Raw genomic sequence first — 22,323 nt, forward strand, 5'->3', positions numbered from 1 at the left:
TGCTCATCAAAATAATGATGAGAATGAATCATAATAATTAACACATAAACATTTATCTAATTAGTGATTAAATATCCAATGAAAACATATTGCCAGAAAATGAGTGAGCACATTCAGCAGGCCAAAATATTTATTTGCAATGTCTTACATGGAACGTTTTTGATCATTTAATTTATGTAATTCACTTTAAATCAGTCATGTAATTAATATATATTTTTACAACAGATTTAAAATGCCTTTTGAAAAAAATAAAAATTATAGTCATTATTTTCCAGTAACTATTTGTAATTTTTCAACAAATTGTATTCAATTCTAAAATACAATTGGAATAGTTGTAAAATATTTTTTTATTTAACTATACTTATATACACTTGTACACTATCTTTACTGATCATGGTTATGTATCTATCTATCTATCTATCTATCTATCTATCTATCTATCTATCTATCTATCTATCTATCTATCTATCTATGCTATGCTATGCTATGCTATGCTATGCTATGCTATGCTATGCTATATATAGATAGCAGTATTATAACACTATTCTAGAATAATTACAAGATGCTCAAAGTTTTAAGTCGTAACTTCCAGGTAGCAAAACAGAAATCAAGAGAATTGTTTTAATCCTTTGATAATGTCAACTTATTGTACATGTTGTATGTATAAAATTGATTCACCTGCCAGCCTACAACACCCAATATTGATGTGTAATTTATGGCTAAAATTGAGTTCCATCATCTATTTATCATCTACTATCTCTCCATTATCTGTGCTTTACGGTCTACTCTCTCGGCCTCCCCTCCTCCTCTCGTTGGCATTAAGTTCAAACTTGACACTGATGTTGACTCACTTTGTCACCCCTCGGTGGCTCCTCTCTCTCTCTCTCTTTCCCTCTCTCTCTCTCCCTCTCTCTCTCCATCGCTTGGAGGACAAGAGTGCCCGCAGACGCATTTCTCTCCAGAGCCCCCCTTTTCCTCTCCCACTCTCTTTCACCCTGTCTAACTCTCTCCATCTCCTCTGCTACTCTCCTTTACGCACACACAGTATTGTCAACAAAGCTGGCGACAGGAGGTGTGGGGGAAATAAGAAAATAGATGTTCAGAGCAGAGGCAGAGTAAACGCATCCAGAGTAGGTAAGTTTGAAAAATTTCCTTTTTGCTGTGTGATAGTGTGTGAAACAATATGATTCACATATATGAAAGGTTAATTATATTCCAATCTGTGGAAGTTTGACCTTTGACATTAAGCTGCTACCGTAGTTTATAACATTTGCCTCTGGACCTACACACCTCTGCGTCCTTTTTTGGCTTTCTATAGAGCATTTTTCCTCTACTGTTCCTCTAAAAATAGTGAATAACATGAGACGTGCAAACATGAATCCACACATGTGCAGCTGTTCGTGATGATAGCTAAAAATTGCATATTCATGTTTCTGAATTTTATTTTATATATATATAGTTGTAGTAATAGTTATATAGCTAAGTATAGTCTTTAGCGTGCAGTGTCCATTTCGTGCTTACGTGTGTGCTTGCATGCTGGTGCTTAATTAAGAGAGATAGAGCTAAAAGCAAGTAGCTTAACTATGGTTGCAAGAGTGGCTTCTAATGTACTCTGACTCCCAATGGTATACGAGAATACCAATGTATAACACACACGCGTTGCGACAGCAGGCATGTAACTAACTCCATTTCTGTCTGTCATTGTGAGGCTAATTCCCCACAATGCCAACCATGTGTGAACTCATGCGATATGAATCCCTCCTTTTTCCCTTCACGCACACTTTCCCAACTCACCCACCCACCCTCTAGGAGGACGCCGTGGACGATAGAAGGAGAGGTGCGGAGCCAAGGGTGGCAGTAATCAGGAGTAGACACGCACAGGACGGGACTCCTTCATGGTGGTTTGGACACTCGTAGTATGTATGAGAAATTAACCATGCTGAACCTGCAGAGCGGCGCAAACTGGAGTGGACACAACAACTGGTACCATGACCCTACGGGGGTCCAGACGCAACACAATGCCGGTGAGTCTACAGAACACAGCCCCACTTCCCTGTAGCATCAGCTTCCTGTTTGTTCAAAGCCTCCAATCCATCTCTAATCTTATCTTCCTCTCTGTCAGTGTCTGAGGGCTGTCTGCTGGACACTGAGGGCAGCATGGGGGGCGAGGCACGGGGCACAGGGACAGGCCAAGTGGGAGGGGTCCCCGTGGAGAGGGATGATGCTGAGGAGTCTCAGCTGAGGCTGCAGCTCAAGAGGAAGCTGCAGAGGAACAGGACGAGCTTCACGCAGGAGCAGATCGAGGCTCTGGAGAAAGGTCAGGCCATGCGAGCTCGCACGCACGCACGGCGCTCTCTAAGCTTCCCAACCAATCGGCAGCCATCACGGCGCTACACAGGGCAAAGCATGTCATGACGCAGCCACTATTCCCCCTGCCAACACCTTTATTATTGGATTATTGTCTTTTAAAGTATTTATCACAAACATATATTTTACATCGAGTGTTTTGCATTGGCTCAATTTCTGCACCACAGAGCAGAGACTGCCAGCGCTGATTCACTTCCAGATGCAAATGATGCTGGGTCTTATCTCTATTAATATTCCGAATCTCTTCCAGAGGGCCCGTGGCAGCATGTAAGAGCAGAGTTTTCTTGATAACGCATCATTACTTTGGCTGTAGTGTGCAGTGAGATCTGGCCCTCGGAGGCCTGATATCTGCTGCGAGGGATCACAAAGCCACCCTTGACTGGATATGGCTGCAGCGGGCCCTTAAGCTAAATAAGGACGCGGTGTCCACTGTGCAGCCGAGTGGAAACGTATGAGTGTGGTCACTGTGCAAATGACGTTAATGAGGTACACTGACCTCAGTGCACGGCCAAGGCACAATAACAATCATGTGTCAGCACTCACGCCAATTATAACGCAGCAAATCAGAACAATTTGTAAGACGGTCTCAATTCATAGGGTTGTGCAAAACGATTGACTTAAACAAGTGTCACCTGGTTAAAATGTAGTCTTTAACGAGAAGCTCTAATTTGATGCTAAATGCAGTCATTCTTTATCCAATTCAAAGTGGTGTGGTGTGTCGACATTCTGCCATCGCTCTGCTGCCAAGTTACCGATAAGATGAACAACTTGGAGGAGAGATAAAGCTATGAAGATGTTGTCAATGACTAATCTCAACGTTTGGAGTTCAGGAAGAGTCAGTTAGAGGGTGAGGCATCTTAGAGCCATATTCCTGTTGTGGCTTGTCAAGAACAAAAACATCAGCAGTTTGTCCGGTTTGGAACAGCCACTCCAGCTGTCTGAGAACTGATACAACCAAAGTCTCGCTGTGGTCAGGAATGATCGCCCCTCCTAGCTCTCAATCTGTTATATATTGCAGGTCTGTAAACCACATATGAAATGCTGATTACTTATAAAAAGGTGGCGATTATACAGACCATATGGGACAAAAGTGAAAGTATCTTGTTCTTTTCCTTTAGAATATTGCTGACTAAAACTAGCCAGCATTTCCACTTGAGTCCTTCCTCTTGAACTTTCTGCGTGTTCCATAATGGTAAATAATTCATATAAAGTGCAACAGATAAATATTTCAAATATGGTTGTAAGGATACATCTCATCTTGCTGGATTTGTGGGTCTTGTGGTGAGATAATTAGTGATGCCGTTGGTGATCGGCCAAGTCCAGATGTGCAGGGTGATCATGTGTCAAAAATACCCTGATAATTAATAAATGATCATTTTCTTATTCATTTGGGTTTCTTGTTTTTTTGGTGACTTTTCACATGAAGGTACAGCCGCGAAAGCAGAACATGTTAACACTAGCCAGCCAGCTCCTGTCGGCCTGTCAGCCCTGATTAAGACTGGCACTGTGGATTTGACATTAGTTAATATCTTCCACAGAGTTCGAACGGACACATTACCCAGATGTCTTTGCGAGGGAGAGACTGGCAAACAAGATTGATTTACCAGAAGCCAGGATACAGGTAAGAAAGTCCCTTAACTTGACCTCGACCGGTCCAACGCAGCCTCATGATGATGATGGACGAGGCGCTTTGATTGACAGGTGTGGTTCTCAAACCGAAGAGCCAAGTGGAGGAGGGAGGAGAAGCTGCGTAACCAAAGGAGGTCAGGGGGTGTGACTTCCTGTTCGCAGAGCCAAGCCCCTCTAACCACCTCCTTTAACACCTCAGTCTATCATCAGCAGCACGGCAGCAGCTCAGGTAAACACGAAAAGTCTGGCGTCTAATGAAATATATTTGAAACACTTTGAAGATAAATCTGGATTAGTCCTTCATTTCCACAGTAAAATGTGCACAGTAAGTGTGTGTAAATGTGCGTGCTGCTGACTGTCTGACCATGTGCACCTGTCTGCAGGGCCCATGTTGAGTCAGGCTGAGTCGGCCCTGCCCAGCTACAGCTCCCTGTCGGTTTTCTCATCTGGAGTCCAGGTTGAATATTCATCACTCATATAAACACATCTTAATCAACAATCACAGAACCAGAAGTGTTCTAATGACGTTTGTGTCATAATGCTGATAATGTTCAGGCAGGCTGCTGGTTTCAGTGGCAGAGGCTTTATTTCCATTTATTTTATTTTATTTTTTTGGATAAAAGGAATGCATTTGACACATTACTGACCATTTTTTCTGGGACAGCACAGACCATACAAATGACATCAATCCCACCATATTTTCCATCTGGCGATGCACATATATCCTGTTTTTAATGCTAAGAATTGCTTGTTTTTCTTGTGAAATGCATTTTAAACACAAAAAATGCACAAGAGAAATAAGAGTAGCAAATAGAGGTCACAAAGAAAGCTTTTTTTAAATTTTATTTTACTATTTTTATACGTAATAAAGAGTGCCTTTTGTTTGTCGTTACTACAGCGCCCTCTTGTGTTTGAGCTGCAACCCTGCTTCTTCTACACTGTATTCGTCTCGGGGGCTTAATTTTATAGTCTCATTTAAAACGTATGACTTTTCTCTCCTCATTTCTTCCCACTTGTGCCCACTTTTAGTCGATTCCTCCCCAGTCGGCCTCCTCCTACTCCTGCATGTTACCTCCATCCCCATCTGCCCCACGCAGCTTTGACTCATCAGCATACTCCTCTCCCCATCTTCAGACTCCGTCCTCTGCCAGCTCCAACACTGGTAAGTGTGTTTGTCATCCTAGTAAATATAAGAATGTGCGACTGCTGACTAATTGCTGTAAAAACGGTTTCTGCCTCTGTCTAACGCACAGGGCTCATATCCCCTGGTGTGTCAGTGCCGGTCCAGGTTCCAGGAACTGAGCAGCAGGGCATGAATCACAACCTGGGTCAGTACTGGGCCAGATTACAGTGAGCGACAGACAATCTATGTCCTGTGGCAACAGAGACAATGAAGAAGAAAGGGGGTAAACAGGTTATATCTTTAAAAAAAAATACAACAAGGGGGAAGCACAGGTATTGAGTAAGCACAGAATTATAGAGGGGGCCCAGTGAGCCACAGAGCCCTAAATGCATTACATGTTTACAAATTCTGCTTTGGTCACACTTGACATACTCTGGTCTTACTGGTATTTACTTAGTACCATCAGGATCTGCTTTTTAAAGGTTTTTATAGGTCTAAAGGGAGTTAGATTAGAATACATGAAGCAATACTGTTTTTATTTATTTGTGAATTAATGGACCTTTAAAATTTTTCCAACATAGTGACACAAGGTGTGACACTAATAGCTTTAATATTAAATATTTATATTAATATTTAATATTTTAAAAAGAAAGACAAGAAAGAAAATACCAGCGAGTGTGACTTTAAACAAATGTTGGTGTAGAAATGATGAATTATAAATAGTTAATGTGAAGATGAGCCTTCTCGATAGTCTGATTCATTTAATGATAATAAACCTTTCCAGCTGAACCATATGGTTAAGTCCCAACAGAAAAGCTGCACATTGATGGTGTCGGGATCAGTTTCTAATAATCCTGAAATGCTTAATACTATTCAGAAGTACTAAATAAATACCAGCAGATGTCTGTATTATGAAGTGTAACCACAGGTTATTGGTACTTGACATTTTGATAGCTGTATAAGGCCACTGTGGAGATTCTCGAAATCCTTATCGCCATCACTTTTACTGAAACAATGAAAAACCCCTTATTTACCCTGCCAGCAATGTTACACTGAAACCAATATCACGTATTTTTGTACAGACCTGTGTGATGAAGATAACTGTGGAATATTGTCAGATATTACTGGAGGAAGGAATGTAACATGTTGTGGACTTAAATCATGCTCAAAGCACAAGTATTTTTATTATCCAAGCGTCAAACCCAAAATTCCATCAGTTAGTATCAGAGGAGACTTAGACTGGATGGAAATCCTTCACTGACAATCAATCATCGCCACTTCATCGTCTCATCAAGACCACAAATGCAGACATTTTCGTCGTGAAACTGACAATCAGAGTTAGAGACGGAGGTGATTAAAAACTGTGAAATTCCTATGAAACTGTGAATTTGACAGAAAGGACCAAAAACAGGGAAGACAATCAGCTCCAGAACAGCCACTGCACCTGGCGGAGTCATGACTTCTGCACTTTCCTCTTACGACAGGTTTTGTTGATGCAACTGAGTTGAAACTCATATGAAACCCTTCTGCTCTTATTTATCTGTCTTTTCACTCATTCACAGGAGTCTGCTGTATTGTTTCTGTTGGTGTCATGTGTTGTGTTAGTACTGTATAGCTACCAAGAGTCAACCCTTTTTGTGAAGGCCTTGGATCCCTTTAATTATAATAAAACTGGGTGTAATCAATATCAAATCTGGTGTTTTTGTCTTATTTGTTTGTTTTTAATATTGTGGGCATGTAAATGTGTTACAAGACGGTAACAAGGTCTACTATTGTTTCTGAAAGAAAAATCTTTACAGTGATGCTCACACTTAATTATTTAAAGCTGTAAAATCAATATTTTGAAAGACATTTATCAAATGGATACCAAATATAAGAGTCCAGCTGGATGTGGCCAATTCCTTATTATGGCATACAGCAATAATGCTATGTTTTTGTTTTTTATTTTTTTATTTTTCACTTTGCAGAGTGAGGGTCACACAGCCAGCAGTCAGAGTCACACACTGCGTGTTAATTCTGCTGTCTGACATACTGAATTATGTCATTAGTTTGATGGACAGTGCTTCAGATGTGCATATTTAAACAAATTTACAGGCTCAATGGGGTGTTTTAAATGATCATATAGTCTATTTTGTCTCCTATGCAAGTCTAAACTCCATCAAACTCAAATCACTTTTTGTTATGGCTACTAGTGATGGGATTTAAGGAAAAGACTCCAGCTGAATGCAAAGGTTCAGGTCTAAAACCCAGGTGCCAACAGCATCCATCCTTCCACACATCCATCCAGTGCAGGGATGCTCACACTTTTTCAGCATGTGAACTACTTGTGAAATGACCAAGTCAAAATGATCAACCCATTATTTTTATTTAGAAAACTATTGAGGATTCTTACAATTTATGTTGCTGTACATTACATATGAGCTGGAGCTTGTGGGGGAGGTTGAGCGTTACCGACTAGATATGGTCGGCCTCACCTCCACACATCGCGTCGGCTCAGGAACCCAAGTCCTTGAGGGGGGTTGGACACTCTTCTACGCTGGAGTTGCTCAGGGTGAGAGACGGAGAGCGGGGGTGGGCTTTTTGCTTGCCCCCAGACTCTCTAGTTCGACGTTGGGGTTCTCGCGGTCGAGCGCAAGGGTTGCCTCCCTGCGCCTTCGGGTTGGGGAACGGGTTCTGACGGTTGTTTGTGCGTATGCACCAAACAATAGTTCAGAGTACCCGCCCTTTTTGGAGGATCTAGGACAGATGCTGGACAGTGTCCCAACTGGGGACTCCATCGTGCTGCTGGGAGACTTCAACGCTCACGTGGGCAACGACAGCGTGACCTGGAAGGGCGTGATTGGGAGGAACGGTCTGCCCAATCAGAACCAGAGTGGTGTTCAGTTATTGGACTTCTGTGCTAGTCGCAGTTTGGCCATAACTAACACTATGTTTGAACATAAGGTTGTTCATCGGTACTCTTGGCACCATGACAGCCTGGGCCGTAGGTCAATGATTGACTTTATAGTCGTGTCAGCTGATCTGCGGCCATATGTTTTGGACACTCGGGTGAAGAGACTGATCACTACCTGGTGGTGAGTTGGATCAGGTGGGGGGGTAAGCCACCGCGCGGACCTGGCAGGCCCAAACGCTTAGTGAGGGTCTGTTGGGAACGCTTGGTGGAGGAACCGGTCTTCAACTCCCACCTCCGACAGAGCTTTGATCATGTTCCGAGGGCGGTAGGGGACATTGAGTCTGAATGGGCCATGTTCCGCTCCACCATTGTTGAGGCGGCTGTCGCGAGCTGTGGCTGCAAGGCCACTGGTGCTGGTCATGGCGGTAATCCCCGTACCCGATGGTGGACACCAGAGGTGAGGGAAGCCGTCAGGCTGAAGAAAGAGGCCTACAGGTCATAGCTGGTCTGTGAGTCTCCGGAAGCAGCTGACCGGCACAGGTTGGCTAAGCGGGTTGCGGCCGCGACAGTTGCGGAGGCAAAAACTTGGGCATGGGAGGAGTTCGGTGAGGCCATGGAGGAAGACTTTCGGTCTGCTCCGAGAAGATTCTGGCAAACTGTCCGGTGCCTTAGGGGCGGCAGGCGGCAACTCGCCCACACCGTGTTAGGTGTGCGTGGGGAGCTGCTGACGTCTCCTGGGGCAATTATCCGGCGGTGGAAGGAATACTTCGAGAAGCTCCTCAATCCTACCAACACGTATCCTCAAGGTGGAACAGAGTCGGATGACCAGGAGGTGGACCATCCAATTTCCGGAGCGGAAGTTGCCGAGGTAGTGAAACAGCTGCCCTGCGGCGGAGCTCTGGGAGCAGATGAGAGCCGCCCGGGGTATCTTAAGGCTCTGGATGTTGTAGGGCTGTCCTGGTTGACACACCTCTGCACCATTGCATGGACATCGGGGGCAGTGCCCTTGGACTGGCAGACCGGGGTGGTGGTCCCTATTTTTAAGATGGGGGACCAGAGAGTGTGTTCCAACTATAGGGGGATCACACTCCTCAGCCTCCCTGGGAAAGTCTATGCCAGGGTGCTGGAAAAGAGGATTAGAGTGATAGTTGAACCTCTGATCGAGGAGGAACAATGCGGGTTTCGCCCCGGTCGTGGAACCACGGATCACCTCTTTACCCTTGCTGGGGTGCTTGAGGGGAGTTGGGAGTTTGCCCAACCAGTCCACATGTGTTTTGTGGACTTGGAAAAGGCTTATGACCGGGTCCCCAGGAGCATCCTGTGGGGCGTGCTCCGGGAGTATGGGGTGGAAGTATGGGTCTTGATAAGGGCCGTCCAGTCCCTGTACCAAAGGAGCAGGAGCTTGGTCCGGATAACCGGTTGTAAGTCAGACTCGTTCCCAGTGAGGGTTGGACTCCGCCAGGGCTGCCCTTTGTCACCGGTTCTGTTCATAAACTTTATGGACAGAATTTCTAGGCGCAGCCGGGGAGTGGAGGGTGTCGAGTTCGGTGGGCGGAAGATCTCGTCGCTGCTTTTTGCGGATGACGTAGTTCTTCTGCTGCCATCGAGCAGGGACCTCTAACAAATGCTGGGACGGTTCGCAACCGAGTGTGAAGCGGCAGGGATGCGGATCAGCACCTCCAAGTCAGAGTCCATGGTCCTCGCTCGGAAAAAGGTAGAGTGTCTTCTCCGGGTTGGGGAGGAGGTCCTACCCCAGGTGGAGGAGTTCAAGTATCTCGGGATCTTGTTCACGAGTGAGGGCAGGATGGAACGGGAGATCGACAGGCGGATCAGAGCGGCGTCAGCAGTGATGCGGGCGCTTAACTGATCCGTCGTGGTGAAGAGAGAGCTGAGCTGGAAGGCAAGGCGCTCGATTTACCGGTCGATCTCCGTCCCATTCCTCACCTATGGCCATCAACGCTGGGTGATGACCAAAAGAACGAGATCGCGAATACAAGCAGCTGAAATGAGTTTCCTCCGCAGGGTGGCCGGGCTCAGCCTTAGAGATAGGGTGAGAAGCTCGGACATCCGGGAGGGGCTCGGAGTAGAACTGCTGCTCCTCCACATCGAGGGGAGTCAGTTGGGGTGGCTCGGGCATCTGGCTAGGATGCCTTCCGGACGCCTCCCTTTAGAGGTGTTCCGGACATGTCCCACCGAGAGGCGGCCTCGTGGCCGGCCCAGGACTAGGTGGAGAGATCACATCTCTCGCCTGGCTTGGGAGCGGCTGGGGGTTCCCCCGGAAGAGCTGATGGAAGTGGCCGGGGAGAGGGCTGTCTGGGCATCCCTCCTGAAGCAGCTGCCCCTGCGACCCGGATCCAGATAAGCGTGAGATAAACAAAACGAAACGAAACGAAACGAAACGAAACATTGCATATGTTGCACAACATAATATAATTAACTATGTACATTTTTTTTGTCATTGTGAAAAACAACTGGGACTTTAGTTCCTCCATCTTTCTCTTAATCTGCTCACTTTTCGCACATTCGTGTCGTATTTCCCATGAAAGTCTGAAAATAACGCTCCACACTTCCCTTCTTTGGTATTGCGATGGTAGACTGGCAGATGAGGCAAACGCACTTTGAAAATGCCATCGTGAAAAAAAGTCCTCCTCCCATTCCAGATGAAAATGATAAGTTTTATTCTTCTTACTTGGTCCCTCGCTCATTTTAATGCCCTTTCTTAACTTTAAGAGAAAAAAACGAAAGCAAAAAATTAGTGGTAACAAACTGACTAGCTTGTTAGCTTTGCTGCACTGAGAGCCGCTGTTTGCGCGTGCACAGTGACCTAAGTGTCAAAAAAATTCAGATGTCAACTGACAGGCTGCCCTGTAGTTCAATCAAGTGATGGATGACAGGCGGAAGTCTATTTTTTTATTGTCATGCGATTTACTGATAGTACCTTGGTGATCGACTGGTAGCTGCAGGAAAATAGTGATTTCTGCTGATGCAGCATCATGAAGAGGTCATGATGGAAACTGACCAGCCATTAGCAGGGAAGCATATGTATCCTAATGGCATGACTCACCGGCCTCCCATGGGGATGAGCAGAAATTAAAGACAGGCGGGGAGTAGGAAGAGGAGGAAGAGAGAAAGACAACACCAGAAACATGATGTGAGTGATTCGAGTCCCGTCTAAAGGCTTTCAACGAGAAAACGCACGAAGCATGCTGAGAAAATAGGTCCGTGTTATTATAGTCACCACGACAACTGCAAATATGAGGATGGAGTAGGCAGACAAGACTGTTTCTGTGTTTCTTGTCCTTTTTGGTTTAGTCCAAAGTACCATATCTGGTAAAACAATAAACCAACCAATGATTGTGTTCTGGGGACTCTGTGGAAAGGTTCAGCGAGAGCCGCAGCCTCAGCGCCCACATCAGAGACACGAGTGAAGGTCAGACACAACAGCGAGACCTTTGGCTGGAACGTGGCTGGAAGCAGAAACAGCAGAGCGCCTCATGTTCAGCCTGGGTAGCGGAAGCAGAATACCATCAGATATATCCGGCGGTCAATTATTTGAGCAGTCAGCTGACGGGAACTCTTACAGAGTCAGCAAAGGTCCTGAAAGGACCAGTATAAATCACGTTACAAAAAAAAAGAAGTTTCAAACCAGTTCAGTGAAGATCAAAGCTGAAAATCCTCTACACTGTTCATGATATAACAGTTTATCTATATTATGGAACAGTTCAGCTGCTACTTCAGGTTTTTAAGCTTTAGTGACTAAGATAAATCTGTTCAAAACTTAACAGTTGCTCAACTTCTTCTGGAGCAGTGTTGAAATCATTCTGCCTCTTGTGACCAATGTGGGGAAACGAAAACCGCATTCAAGTGCTCAAGCGTCGCTGTGAGGAGAAGAGTCCGAGAGAAGAGCAAGCGAGAGCGACAGAGAGAGAGAGAGAATTGACTAGTTGATCGGCCCTGCCTCGTCCCCAGAGAGACTTAAGCTTCAGAGCAGAAACACTGGTGAGCTTTGTTTCAATCTCTCCTTCCGAGCAGGTTTGAAAGATGAAGGATGTGGATGTCAGGAATGCGCCCGTTTCCTGCCCAACACAAACGCTGCCAGAGTAACAGCTTTTGATATTTGGTTTAGATTCCACGGTGACTGGCATGGAGGTGCGTCTTCTGGTTTGGTTGGCTTTGACCTTAATGGGGAGCAGCATCACGTCCGCACAGTCTGACCAGTACAGCAAAGCAATGGTGAGTTTTTAACTCTTCAATCTGTCCAAGCATCCTTTCATTATTATACAGATACAGATTCGGAATGCCTGACTCAATTGCATCACAAGCTTTTCTCTGAAATAAGGTGTATCGTTTCATATAGATATCTATTTACTGTATATATATGTGTATATATTTTTGGGGGGGGGGGTCATTTAGAACTTGTTTGCACGAGGGAATGCGCTAATATGTAGAATTCACATTGATACACAAAGATTTTTTATTTATTTTTCAAAGTGATTTCTTTCGAGAATTGATTAAGAATTTTTGAGACGACTCTGACACATCGAGCAGATATTTCGAGCTTCGATTAACAACGTGGGACTTCCGGAGGACATCCATTTTTACACTCGGGGAGATTGTGTCATTGCGTGTTCCTGCAGCTGTGTGTCATGTGTGTCAGAAAAGACTTAAATCTGATTCTGCTTTTGGCAGTTCAGAATCAGCCATCAGGGTGTTGATGCTCCGAAGGTGTTTGACAACGACAGGTAGATTTGTGCAAAGGAAAAGGAAGCAGGTGCCATTCGTTTTCTTTGCAGCTCCATGTAGAAACCACAGGAAAGTGGCTGTTGGCAACTGAGCCGACACCTTTTCCTTTACTGCATCATAACGGAAGAAAGGGCAGGTTTCAAAAGCACTTTGAAGCCGCAGCTATTCCTGCCATGTCTGCAGGTGTAACACATCAGCTCCGTGCACCTGCTGCCATTCTGTCATCCCCCTGAGCTGAGCTTGTCTTTACCCACTTTTAGACGACTCCCAAGGAAAGGCTCCTTTAAAAGTAACGGACCGCCCCAGATGATGCCTCTGTTGTACTCTGTGTGTGTGTCCAGGATTGGTTGGGCCGATATGGCTACCTCCCTCCTCCTGACCCCCGTACGGGTAACCTGCACACCAAAGAAGGGATCGAGCAGGCGATCAGAGTCATGCAGAGGTTCGGAGGGCTCCAGGAAACAGGGGTGCTCGGTACTGTCCTCCTCACACACACACTGCAGGAGAATCCCGTGGTGCCTCGCCTTTTGTCATTTGAGCTTCCTCTCTTCCAGACAGCGAGACCATCAGACTCATGTCAGCACGCCGATGCTCTTTGCCTGATATTATTGGCAGTGAGGACAGGCTGAGGAGGAAGAGGAGGAGGAGGAGGAAGCGATATGCCCTTTCAGGCCTAAAGTGGCATAAGACAGATCTCACTTGGAGGTGTGTTTCCTGTCATGCTCTTGTGGTTTTAGCTCAGACACATGAATGATAGATCCTTATATGTCACATGTTTGGTTTTCATCTTCTCAAGAGTGTCTCAATCTAAAATGTAACTTCCACTTTTCACAAAAGTGTCCACAGTTATCCATCGCCATCGCAGTCACCCAACCTGCCCGACATTTTGGTGGATAACATCCTGAGGTCTGCCTTCAAAGCTTGGAGCAACGTCGCCCCCCTGAACTTCCGTCACGTGGCGACAGACAGCGGCGGGACGGCGGCTGGAGGGGACATCAGGGTGTCTTTTAACCGCCTGTTCCACGATGACGGGTACCCTTTTGACGGGCAGGGCGGCACCCTGGCCCACGCCTTCTTCCCCGGCAGTGCGGAGGTGGCTGGAGACACACACTTTGATGATCAAGAGGTCTGGAGCTATGGAGGTGTGTATAAGTTGTGAAATGGTAACAGATGGAGAGCGTCTAAGTCCATCTGTCTTCTGTTTTTACACAAGTTCCCTGGTGTGACCCGGTAGTGTTCTTCTCTCTGGTGTTATTAGGTGACAGCAGCAGCACAGACCTGTTCGCAGTTGCTGTGCACGAGTTTGGCCACGCATTAGGACTGTCCCATTCCTCCTCTGATCCATCCATCATGAAGCCGTACTACCAGGGTGGTGTGGGGGACATTGTCAACTTCCAGCTCGCGGTGGACGACAAACTGGCCATCCAGCAGCTTTATGGTGAGTAATGAGCTGTACTGGTCTTAGCCTGCGTCTGACACTGTTTTTTCTGTTTGTGGTTGTCTAGTATGATGTCATCCTTTCTATTTAAAGAATGCAGTGTTCTAATGTGGCCACTGTTCAAACCAAACTTTAACATGATGAATAAACATCTGAGTGTTATAATAGGAAGGAGGAACTTGTTTACTACAAGTAAATTCATCGAAATGTTCAATACATGCATATTCAAATCTCTCAGGAGATCACATATTCCACATATTTGTAGCCGTTTCTGAGCATCTCCTGATGCTTTGAATTGAATTGAATTGAACTGAATTGAATTGAATCAGGTTTATTGCCATTGTTCATGTAATACACAGTATTACACAAACTAGGAATTTGTCTTGGTGTGACGCTGCGACATTCAACATAAAGAACACAACACTAGAATAAGATAAATAAAATAAAATAAGACATATATACAGTATATACAGAAATGGTAAGAAATAGTGCAGGTCAATGCAGGAGTAATGTGATGTTCATGGGTCCGACTGGCTGCTGTACATGGTGCTTAAGTGATAAGTCACTTGGTGTTCAGCAGCCTGATGGCAGAGGGGAAGAAGCTGTTTGTGTAGCGGGAGGTTTTGGTCCGAATGGACCGTAGTCTCCTGCCTGAGGGGAGGGGGGAAAATAGTCCGTGACCAGGGTGGGAAGGGTCGGCCGTGATCCGACCTGCACACCTCCGGGTCCTGGAGATATACAGGTCCTGGATGGATGGAAGCCTGCAGCCGATCACCTTCTCGGCAGCCTTAGTCTTAGTCTATAGCCTTAGCCTTGCTATGATTCTTCCGTTGTAGGTGTAAGAGACACTGCACCATCAGATGGGGGTGACCCCCACCTACCACGCCTGCCCAGCCCACCTCCTCCGAGGCCGACACAGCTGTGAGTAGACCAAGGAAAGAAACACCACTGCGGACATCAAGATCCATAACCATGTTTTAGCACTCTCTAGCGGTTGTCTGACCGAACTGCAACCTTTGAAACCATCAACAATCCCCTCTGTCCCAGGTCGGACCCCTCATTTAACGAGCGCTGTCAGGGAGGCTTTGACGCTGTAGCAAACATCAGGGGAGAGGTCTTCTTCTTTAAAGGTAAGAGGAAACTACCACTGACTGAGGAGAGCTCTCACAGCTCGGAAAAGGCACTTTATGACTGTCATTGCATATGTACACCGACAACATAGTGGTGCCCGTTTCTTTGATAAAGGTGCTCAGTTTTGGAGAACCAAGAGAGACGGTTCATTGGTGTCCAATAGGCCAGCTCAGATCCAAAACTTCTGGATGGGCCTTCCACCTCAAACAAATAAAATTGATGCAGTTTATGAGAGGAAAAGTGACAGCCACATCATCTTTTTTATTGGTAAGTGACAAAATTCCAAAGTCATGTTAGCATGAACAGGCATGAACTTAAAAAGCTCAAAAGTAAAAATTTTAAATAAGAAATCTATCCCAGGTGCAGGTAACCTGGCAAAAAAAAAGAGATGTCCTGAAGAGCTTTGGAGTTATAACAGTGCATAAACATAAAACTTAATGCAATTTCTTTTCAAATGAAAACACAACTGTTCAATGAGCGGTATGACAGCACACAGATACAGATACAATCCAAAAATATCATCACTCCTTCTTCTCCCAAGAGTCTCAGTATTGGGTCTTCAAAGACACTGAAGCCATGTCCGGTTACCCCCGGCCCCTCTCTGACTGGGGCATGATGAGGAGAAATGGGCAGCCGGTGGACAAGGTGGAAGCTGCCTTTATCTGGGCCCACAATGGCAAAACCTACCTGTTCAGCGGTGGCGAGTTCTGGAGGTTTGATGAGAGTCAAAAGAGGCAAGGGGTGCACATTCAGCCGGAATCAGGTTACCCTCGGGATAACAGCCTGTGGGCCGGAGTGCCGTCCCACATGGATGACATCATCAGCTGGGGCGAAGGTAACTTTCAGAAGCACAAGTGTGTCGTGATTTTTCTGACATTAGTGCAGGATCCTGCCTCGTATCAGACCTCAACTAACTGTAGCTGTGATTTTTAGGAGATGCCTACTTCTTCAAGGACAACTTTTACTGGGTGCTGAAAAATGGAGGACTGAACCAAGAGGTTGTGACTCCTCAATCCACCGCTGTGGACTGGTTAAGATGTCCCGCTCCGCCTGCAGAGCCAACTCCAGTAGATCCTCGTTTCCCAAAGCAGTGTAACTGCGAATTAAACAGGGCGTCTTCATTCATAAATCTGAGCTGGCTCCTCCTGGCCTTGGTTGTATTGATAATATAAGGGGCAGGGTGGAACACAGACACTGGAATAGCTTGTTTTTCTTTTGGTACTTTCCTCCTCTCTCCACTGGAGGGCAAAAAGGCTAGTTTAGTCACCAAACCCCATTAGCTGGCTGTAAATAGCATATTGGAATTTGTTTTTTTAAACTCTCAGCTTTGTATTTAATGTGAGGTTTATTTATTTAGAAATCAGAACAGTTACTGAACAGTTAAAATTCGATTTTTTACACCTCATCTTGCTCCATCCAACCTGCACATTTTTAACCTACACCGTCCCACTTTGTAATCTATAAGTGAAAGGAATTCTCCACCGAAACCCCGCTACTGATACTGGGAGGGACTTCGACAGAAACCTGGGTCTAATCCAAAGTCGGGCCTCTGGGGACGGTAATGTTTCAGACATGTTTTACAGATGCAATAGTTTGGCTTCACAGTTGATGAAATCAGGATTCAGCATCATTAAATCGAGTGTACAGAACAAAAGAAATAAATGTGGAATGAGTTGGAGAAACCGTAGCATAATCCAGATGGATTTCCAGGCTCTGGCAGCAGAAGTGAATGGAGCCTTGAGCTTTTTACCTGTTGAAACACCAAGTGGCAAAAGACAACCAGTAATTTAAGAGCAGAAATGTCAAAGAATAAATTGATATTTTTGTCATTTGATTTTGGGCGTGTAAACTGTGTTCCACGTTGTTCCCATCGGTAACTAGATATACAGGACATGCCTGTCATTCTCCTCTCTCAGGTAGCACCCGAGATTCTGGGTCACTTACTCAACCAAGAGTGTCAAACCGTGAATGAGTGTCGCCTGGAGGGGGGGAACTTTTGACATCAAAGGATGAACAGAATGAATAATGCATTAGTTAATCATCAAGGGTTTCAAAATTTGCACAAATTGTTAATTATGTTCCTTATGTTTGAAATGTTTCGAGCAGGCTGTGACAGACCAACTACATAGGAAGAGTTAAACATAGGAAACAAAGTCTGAATCAAATGGGTGATAAATTGGAATACAGCACGGATCTAGGTACAGCTACAAGCGTTATGTCATTTAACTCTAACTTTTTCAAAAGGCGAGTCAACTGTGGGATTAAGTTGTATGCAAGTGAACAATGGCAGAGATTAGCTTTAATTCAATCACATGTTCTCGATAATTTAGGCTTAAGCGCCACTTTAAAGAGCGTCACCCGAAAAACACAGAACGCCAAAACATTGACAATTTTATTTTAGAGATATTTTAACATTTCACAGCACAGTTGCATAAAAGTGTGCACCGAAGTCAGGAGTCACACATAACAGATAATAAGATAGTTTAAAGCAATGATTAATCCTTCACCAAGCAACAGGAGTGCTACTTTATCAAAGTGGCCAAAAGTCGTGTACTTCAAGTGTCTGTGGTAATATTAGAGGTAAAAGAGGAACACAGAAATCAGGAGCTTCAACAAACCCCTTTTCTATATCATAGAACAAAATGTGCACGTTAACTGAATATTATTCCTTACTGCTTTTCACCCCGTGACTAACTGCTACATTGAGCCTTTGTTGACTTTAGTTAATTGTAAACGGATGAAAAACATTCAACAGTTAAAGATAGGTGTAGACTTTACCACTCCTGCTAAAATCGTAGACTAAGATGCACGTTAAGAGTTAGAGTGCTGGTTTTACCACCGTTGCCTTAAATGTTTGCATTTCGCTCCAGTGTTGTACTGAGGGAATCATTCATGCTGCCTTTCTATTGGGTGGTTCGTAAACCTGGGTCAGAGCAGCAGTCATATGAAACGCTTGGTTTGGTCACAGACCATCTTTGGAGACAAGACCACAATGATTTTGGCAAACGGTGGGGTCAGCTTTGTGGAGACATTCACAATCAGCGTTCCAGCTCAGTTCTGACTGAATATGAGGGAGATGAATCTCTGCAGAACCTCAACTGCTGGGGCTCTAAAACTTTAGCAGGACAAGGCTGAGAGCCGTCAGAGCCAGTGAGAAGGAGGCTGGGATTGAGACGCCTGCGGACGTGGCCTCCGTGGTCTGCGTGGTCTGCGTGGCCTGCGTTGTGACTCGGAGCTCATTTCCCTGGACGCTTCTGTAGATGTTCGTCATTAATTCTGAATTTGTGCTGGTTTTGAAGTACACAGACGTGCTGAAGAGGTCAATCTAGCAGAAAAACCAAAACGATCAATGTTTTCTGCTGTTCTCCCTGAAAATTCATTTAAAAAAATCAACACTCACCAAATCTTTGCTGACTTTAATCGAGTCCTTGAACACCGTCCAAACCACAGCCTCGTTGCAATCAGGCGTGGTCAAGGAGCCAAGGTAGCGGTAATACTTTGTACGATCGACCCCTTCCAGGAGAGCGTCCAACGTAAGGCCAGGTGCCATGTTGACAGAGGTACCTGAGGAAGGAATATGTTCAGGCTTTCCCCCCCAAACAGCACATGAGACTCAATGCTCAACTTCTTACCAGCGTTTGTGATGTTTTGCAGGTAAGAGGTCAGTGTCTTCCAGCTCGCAGGGCTGCCCATAGCGTTACCGTCCATGACCTTCAACGCAAGCATGACCAGTTTCATCTTGCTCCGTTTTCTCGAGCTCCGACAACAAGGGCAATAAAGTCTTTTACTCACCTCGATGAAGAAACCGAGAGCAGCAAGTCCCTCAGAGTCCGCAAAACCTAAGGTCGTGTTCCCATTATAAGAGGACTTCAGGTTCACGATGTGCAGCTTGACATGAAGCAGAGAAGAATACGTTTGAATGTGTCCTACTCTAACCTCTTGAGCTCTTAGCTGAAAGGTTAAACCACGTTACCTCCATAGGATACTGTTTTCCATCCACAGTGTGCTCAGAGCCGGGCACAGAGGATCCATTCCCCCAGTGCAGTTGGAAATGCAGACTGTCGTAGGTCTCAGACAAGTCTCCCCCCGACACCTTGACACCACTTTCAAAAACCACTGTCACTGGGACAGGAGGACAAAGAAGAAATCCTGGGTCAAAAGTGGGCAGATTTTTGACTTGTTAAATATTCTTGTTATTTGTATTTGTTTTTGGCACCGCACCACCCAGCGCCCTCACCGGTCTTGCCCGTGTTAGAAAAGCTCTTGAACGCGGTCGTGCTGCTGTAGTTGTAAAAGGTGAACGCTGTCAAATTTTCGTTGGCCTCGGCGTTTGCTGAGACGATGTTGATGGGAGACTGTCGACTCCCATTGCAGTATTCGGGTACAATGGTGGGCCAGCGTGTGTCATCTATAAGATGGGGGAGACTTTAGGAGGCGGGAGGAGAAGGAATTAAAAAGCACAAAGTACTGTTAAACTAAAGGGAAGTACTTACTGCAAGATGCTTGATGATAACACCATTCTGAAAAAGGAAGATCATTTCATCATCAAGGGGAATTTCATTTTAGGAGAAATTTCATTTTTGACTCATTAAAAGGATATAAATTAGGAAGCATTTCTATATGAGTCCATTATAGCTACCTATGCCATTTGATGTACAATAGACAGGTGAGAGAACACACCCAAGAACCACAGCCAGGAACCACATCATCTGGAAGAAAGAAAAGGGTTGATTAAACCAAACAAAATCAATCAATAGAAATGTTTAGAGCTGTTTGGGCTGCGTGCCTCCGGCCACTTTCCAGAGACAGAAGTGTGTGCGCACACCATGGATTTCAACCTACTAAGTGTCGTTATACTGGTTTCTTGTATTGTCTTACAGTATGTTTGTTTGTATTTCCAGGATTCAGGGATTGTTTGTTGTTATTTGTTTTCTTTCCCAAGCCTCTGAGGGAGGCTCTTCCTTTTGAGGAAATTCCCCAAATTTATTTTCTGATGGAAAATCTCAAAATATCAAGTCGTTTCACATTAATGAAGTCACAGCACATATCCTATGTCCATGAAATGGTTCTGCACTACATGCAAAGGCAAAAAGGGATGAATTCCGATTTAGCAGTTGGTACAAAGCAAAATAAATAAATAAATAAATTGCAAAAAAACAATTTTAAACATTCTTTTGAATTTATAACAAGAAGCACCAACATAACACAAACTAAAGGAATAAAACCTTTCAGAGAACAAAGAATGGCCTCTCATCTTACCTTTGACACCTGTAGAATCTCCTCTGACTGGAGGAGAGCTTCGGCCTGCCTCTATTTATCCGTTCCAGGTCGACACCGCCCTCGATTCCAAAGCTCAGCAACTTCCCTTCAGAAATATTCTGACGTTTGCTGAGGAATGGAGACAAGAAAATCTCAGCTGACGACTACTGACATTAAAAGAAGACGTTCACATGCGTTTCGGGCCTAGACACACGTGTCCCCCCCCCCCCCCCCCCCCCGAAAAATGGTTTCAATGCTTCTCGGAGTAATGGCCGCGTATAAGCCACTACGGCCTTCCTCAGGCAAAGCTGCAGTTGGGTACATAATTTTTACCATTGTATGTTAACACATACATGTTTTTAGGATTAGATTGCTATAAAACATTTGACATGATGTGAATCTGAGGTACGTGTTGCTTGTTTGTGGGAAAGTCCCACTGTACTAAATATAGATGTGTTTAAGTCCCTCATCTGGAAGCAGTTTCACCTCACCAATATTACTTTTTATGTTAAAGGAGTGGGTTTACTGGCCAAATATTCATCTGTCATGATTATGGCACTAATATTCAGGAAGAGGCCCATGTTTGTACAAACTAGGACGCAGGTTTCCGTTAATGAATCAGTTTGACTGCTTGGATTGTCGGTGAAAGTTGCTTCAGTATCAGTCCTGCTCATAATTGTTTGACTCTAACTTTAAGTGGTTGATTCAGTCTCCTTACTACTTGAAAGATGTTAATCATTTAAAATGACACATAAAGTGCATCATGGTACAGTAATCATATGCTAATGTGCATGTATTTGGACCATGAGGACCTGAGAACAATAAAATACATAGAAAAGCCAAAACACAATCTTGAAAAAACAACTTGGTGCAAATTACAGTGACATTCAGGCCAAACAAGATTAGAGATTAGACTCAGAGAAATTCTCTCTCTCTCTCTCTCTTCAGAGAATAATCTAAAACAAATTGGTCACGTCAGTCACATGAGCTCGGTTCCAAAAAGCAGTTTTATAGGATGTAGCTCCATGGAGCTCACTTAGAATTTGGTGCTTTTCCCTGCTAAGAAAATAAAGAGGATACAGCGATCTTAATTGTGGAAACAGTAGCGGTGGTTCAGACACAACTCTCGGGTGTTTAGGGCCTCTCTTTGACCAGGCGATGCCGGGAGACGTGCATTAAACTATTCCAAACATTTGAACGCTGATTTTACCATTGCAAACAACTATCGCGGAGTTCAAAGTCATTGTTTACATGAAAGTGCAGCCAGGAGCAGGTCTGAAACACGTCCTCCCTCACCTGCGGCTCATCTGGGGTGATCTGCTTGGCAGCTTTAGGGAGCGGCTTGTTCCTCCTCTTGTCGCCAGATCGTTGTAGATCCTCTGTGGTAACGCTTGGCCCTCCTTGAGAATTTTTCAGCTCGAACTTTTGCTAGTCTGCATTCCTTGTGAGTCGTACCTGCCTCACCTCTATCTTCTTTTCCTATTTTTATATATGTATGTGTGTTTGTGTGTGTATATATACTGTATATATGTGTATATATATGTGTGTGTGTATGTATATACTGTATTTACTGTATGTATATATGTGTGTGTGTGTGTGTATGTATGTATATATATATATACACACACACACGTATGTATGTATGTATAAAGAAACTTTGGAGTGCTCCTTTTTGTCACGTTGACTTCTGCTGCTATTTAATTTTATTATTTTACATTTTCTACAGATCTATTTATTTAT

General features: G+C 44.7%; 3 protein-coding genes across 4 annotated transcripts; 2 read left to right on the top strand and 1 right to left on the bottom strand.

Moving 5' to 3' along the window:
• Window positions 1–908: 908 nt before the first annotated feature.
• pax10 (paired box 10) lies at window positions 909–6,811 on the top strand. 2 transcript variants are annotated; one of them, XM_057050750.1, is made up of 8 exons: window positions 909–1,134; window positions 1,810–2,024; window positions 2,123–2,317; window positions 3,906–3,988; window positions 4,069–4,225; window positions 4,380–4,453; window positions 5,026–5,158; window positions 5,250–6,811. In XM_057050750.1, the coding sequence occupies exons 2-8, from the start codon at window positions 1,919–1,921 to the stop codon at window positions 5,348–5,350; spliced, it is 849 nt and encodes a 282-aa protein (XP_056906730.1). In that variant the 5' UTR covers window positions 909–1,134; window positions 1,810–1,918; the 3' UTR covers window positions 5,351–6,811. The 2 variants fall into 2 exon arrangements, with proteins under 2 accessions (XP_056906730.1, XP_056906738.1); XM_057050758.1 differs by having other exon boundaries at window positions 909–1,130.
• Window positions 6,812–11,858: 5,047 nt separating this feature from the next.
• mmp25b (matrix metallopeptidase 25b) lies at window positions 11,859–17,158 on the top strand. Its single transcript, XM_057038129.1, has 11 exons — window positions 11,859–12,011; window positions 12,139–12,245; window positions 13,097–13,229; window positions 13,310–13,460; window positions 13,593–13,897; window positions 14,014–14,193; window positions 15,030–15,114; window positions 15,241–15,323; window positions 15,439–15,591; window positions 15,866–16,159; window positions 16,258–17,158. Exons 2-11 carry the CDS (start codon window positions 12,156–12,158, stop codon window positions 16,494–16,496), a joined length of 1,713 nt encoding a protein of 570 aa, XP_056894109.1. The 5' UTR covers window positions 11,859–12,011; window positions 12,139–12,155; the 3' UTR covers window positions 16,497–17,158.
• Window positions 15,865–20,769, bottom strand: LOC130528588 (carbonic anhydrase 4-like). The gene is made up of 9 exons (XM_057038144.1): window positions 20,584–20,769; window positions 19,964–20,033; window positions 19,818–19,844; window positions 19,562–19,732; window positions 19,298–19,446; window positions 19,117–19,212; window positions 18,957–19,035; window positions 18,725–18,888; window positions 15,865–18,649 (listed from the first exon to the last, which is right to left on the bottom strand). Exons 2-9 carry the CDS (start codon window positions 20,031–20,033, stop codon window positions 18,434–18,436), a joined length of 972 nt encoding a protein of 323 aa, XP_056894124.1. The 5' UTR covers window positions 20,584–20,769; the 3' UTR covers window positions 15,865–18,433.
• Between the last annotated feature and the right edge of the window lie 1,554 nt (window positions 20,770–22,323).

This window comes from Takifugu flavidus, chromosome 1 (genome assembly GCF_003711565.1).
Source record: "Takifugu flavidus isolate HTHZ2018 chromosome 1, ASM371156v2, whole genome shotgun sequence".
NCBI lineage: Eukaryota > Metazoa > Chordata > Actinopteri > Tetraodontiformes > Tetraodontidae > Takifugu > Takifugu flavidus.

Coding starts and splice junctions, on each gene's coding strand:
- LOC130528588 (XM_057038144.1), bottom strand. CDS start 20,033: ATGATGTGGTTCCTGGCTGTGGTTCTTGGGTGTGTTCTCTCACCTGTC. Junction 19,733..19,817: donor TTATCATCAAGCATCTTGCA/GTAAGTACTTCC, acceptor CCCATCTTATAG/ATGACACACGCTGGCCCACC. Junction 19,447..19,561: donor TTCTAACACGGGCAAGACCG/GTGAGGGCGCTG, acceptor CTCCTGTCCCAG/TGACAGTGGTTTTTGAAAGT.
- pax10 (XM_057050750.1), top strand. CDS start 1,919: ATGTATGAGAAATTAACCATGCTGAACCTGCAGAGCGGCGCAAACTGG. Junction 2,318..3,905: donor GATCGAGGCTCTGGAGAAAG/GTCAGGCCATGC, acceptor TATCTTCCACAG/AGTTCGAACGGACACATTAC. Junction 3,989..4,068: donor TACCAGAAGCCAGGATACAG/GTAAGAAAGTCC, acceptor TTTGATTGACAG/GTGTGGTTCTCAAACCGAAG.
- mmp25b (XM_057038129.1), top strand. CDS start 12,156: ATGGAGGTGCGTCTTCTGGTTTGGTTGGCTTTGACCTTAATGGGGAGC. Junction 12,246..13,096: donor ACCAGTACAGCAAAGCAATG/GTGAGTTTTTAA, acceptor GTGTGTGTCCAG/GATTGGTTGGGCCGATATGG. Junction 16,160..16,257: donor CATCATCAGCTGGGGCGAAG/GTAACTTTCAGA, acceptor TGTGATTTTTAG/GAGATGCCTACTTCTTCAAG.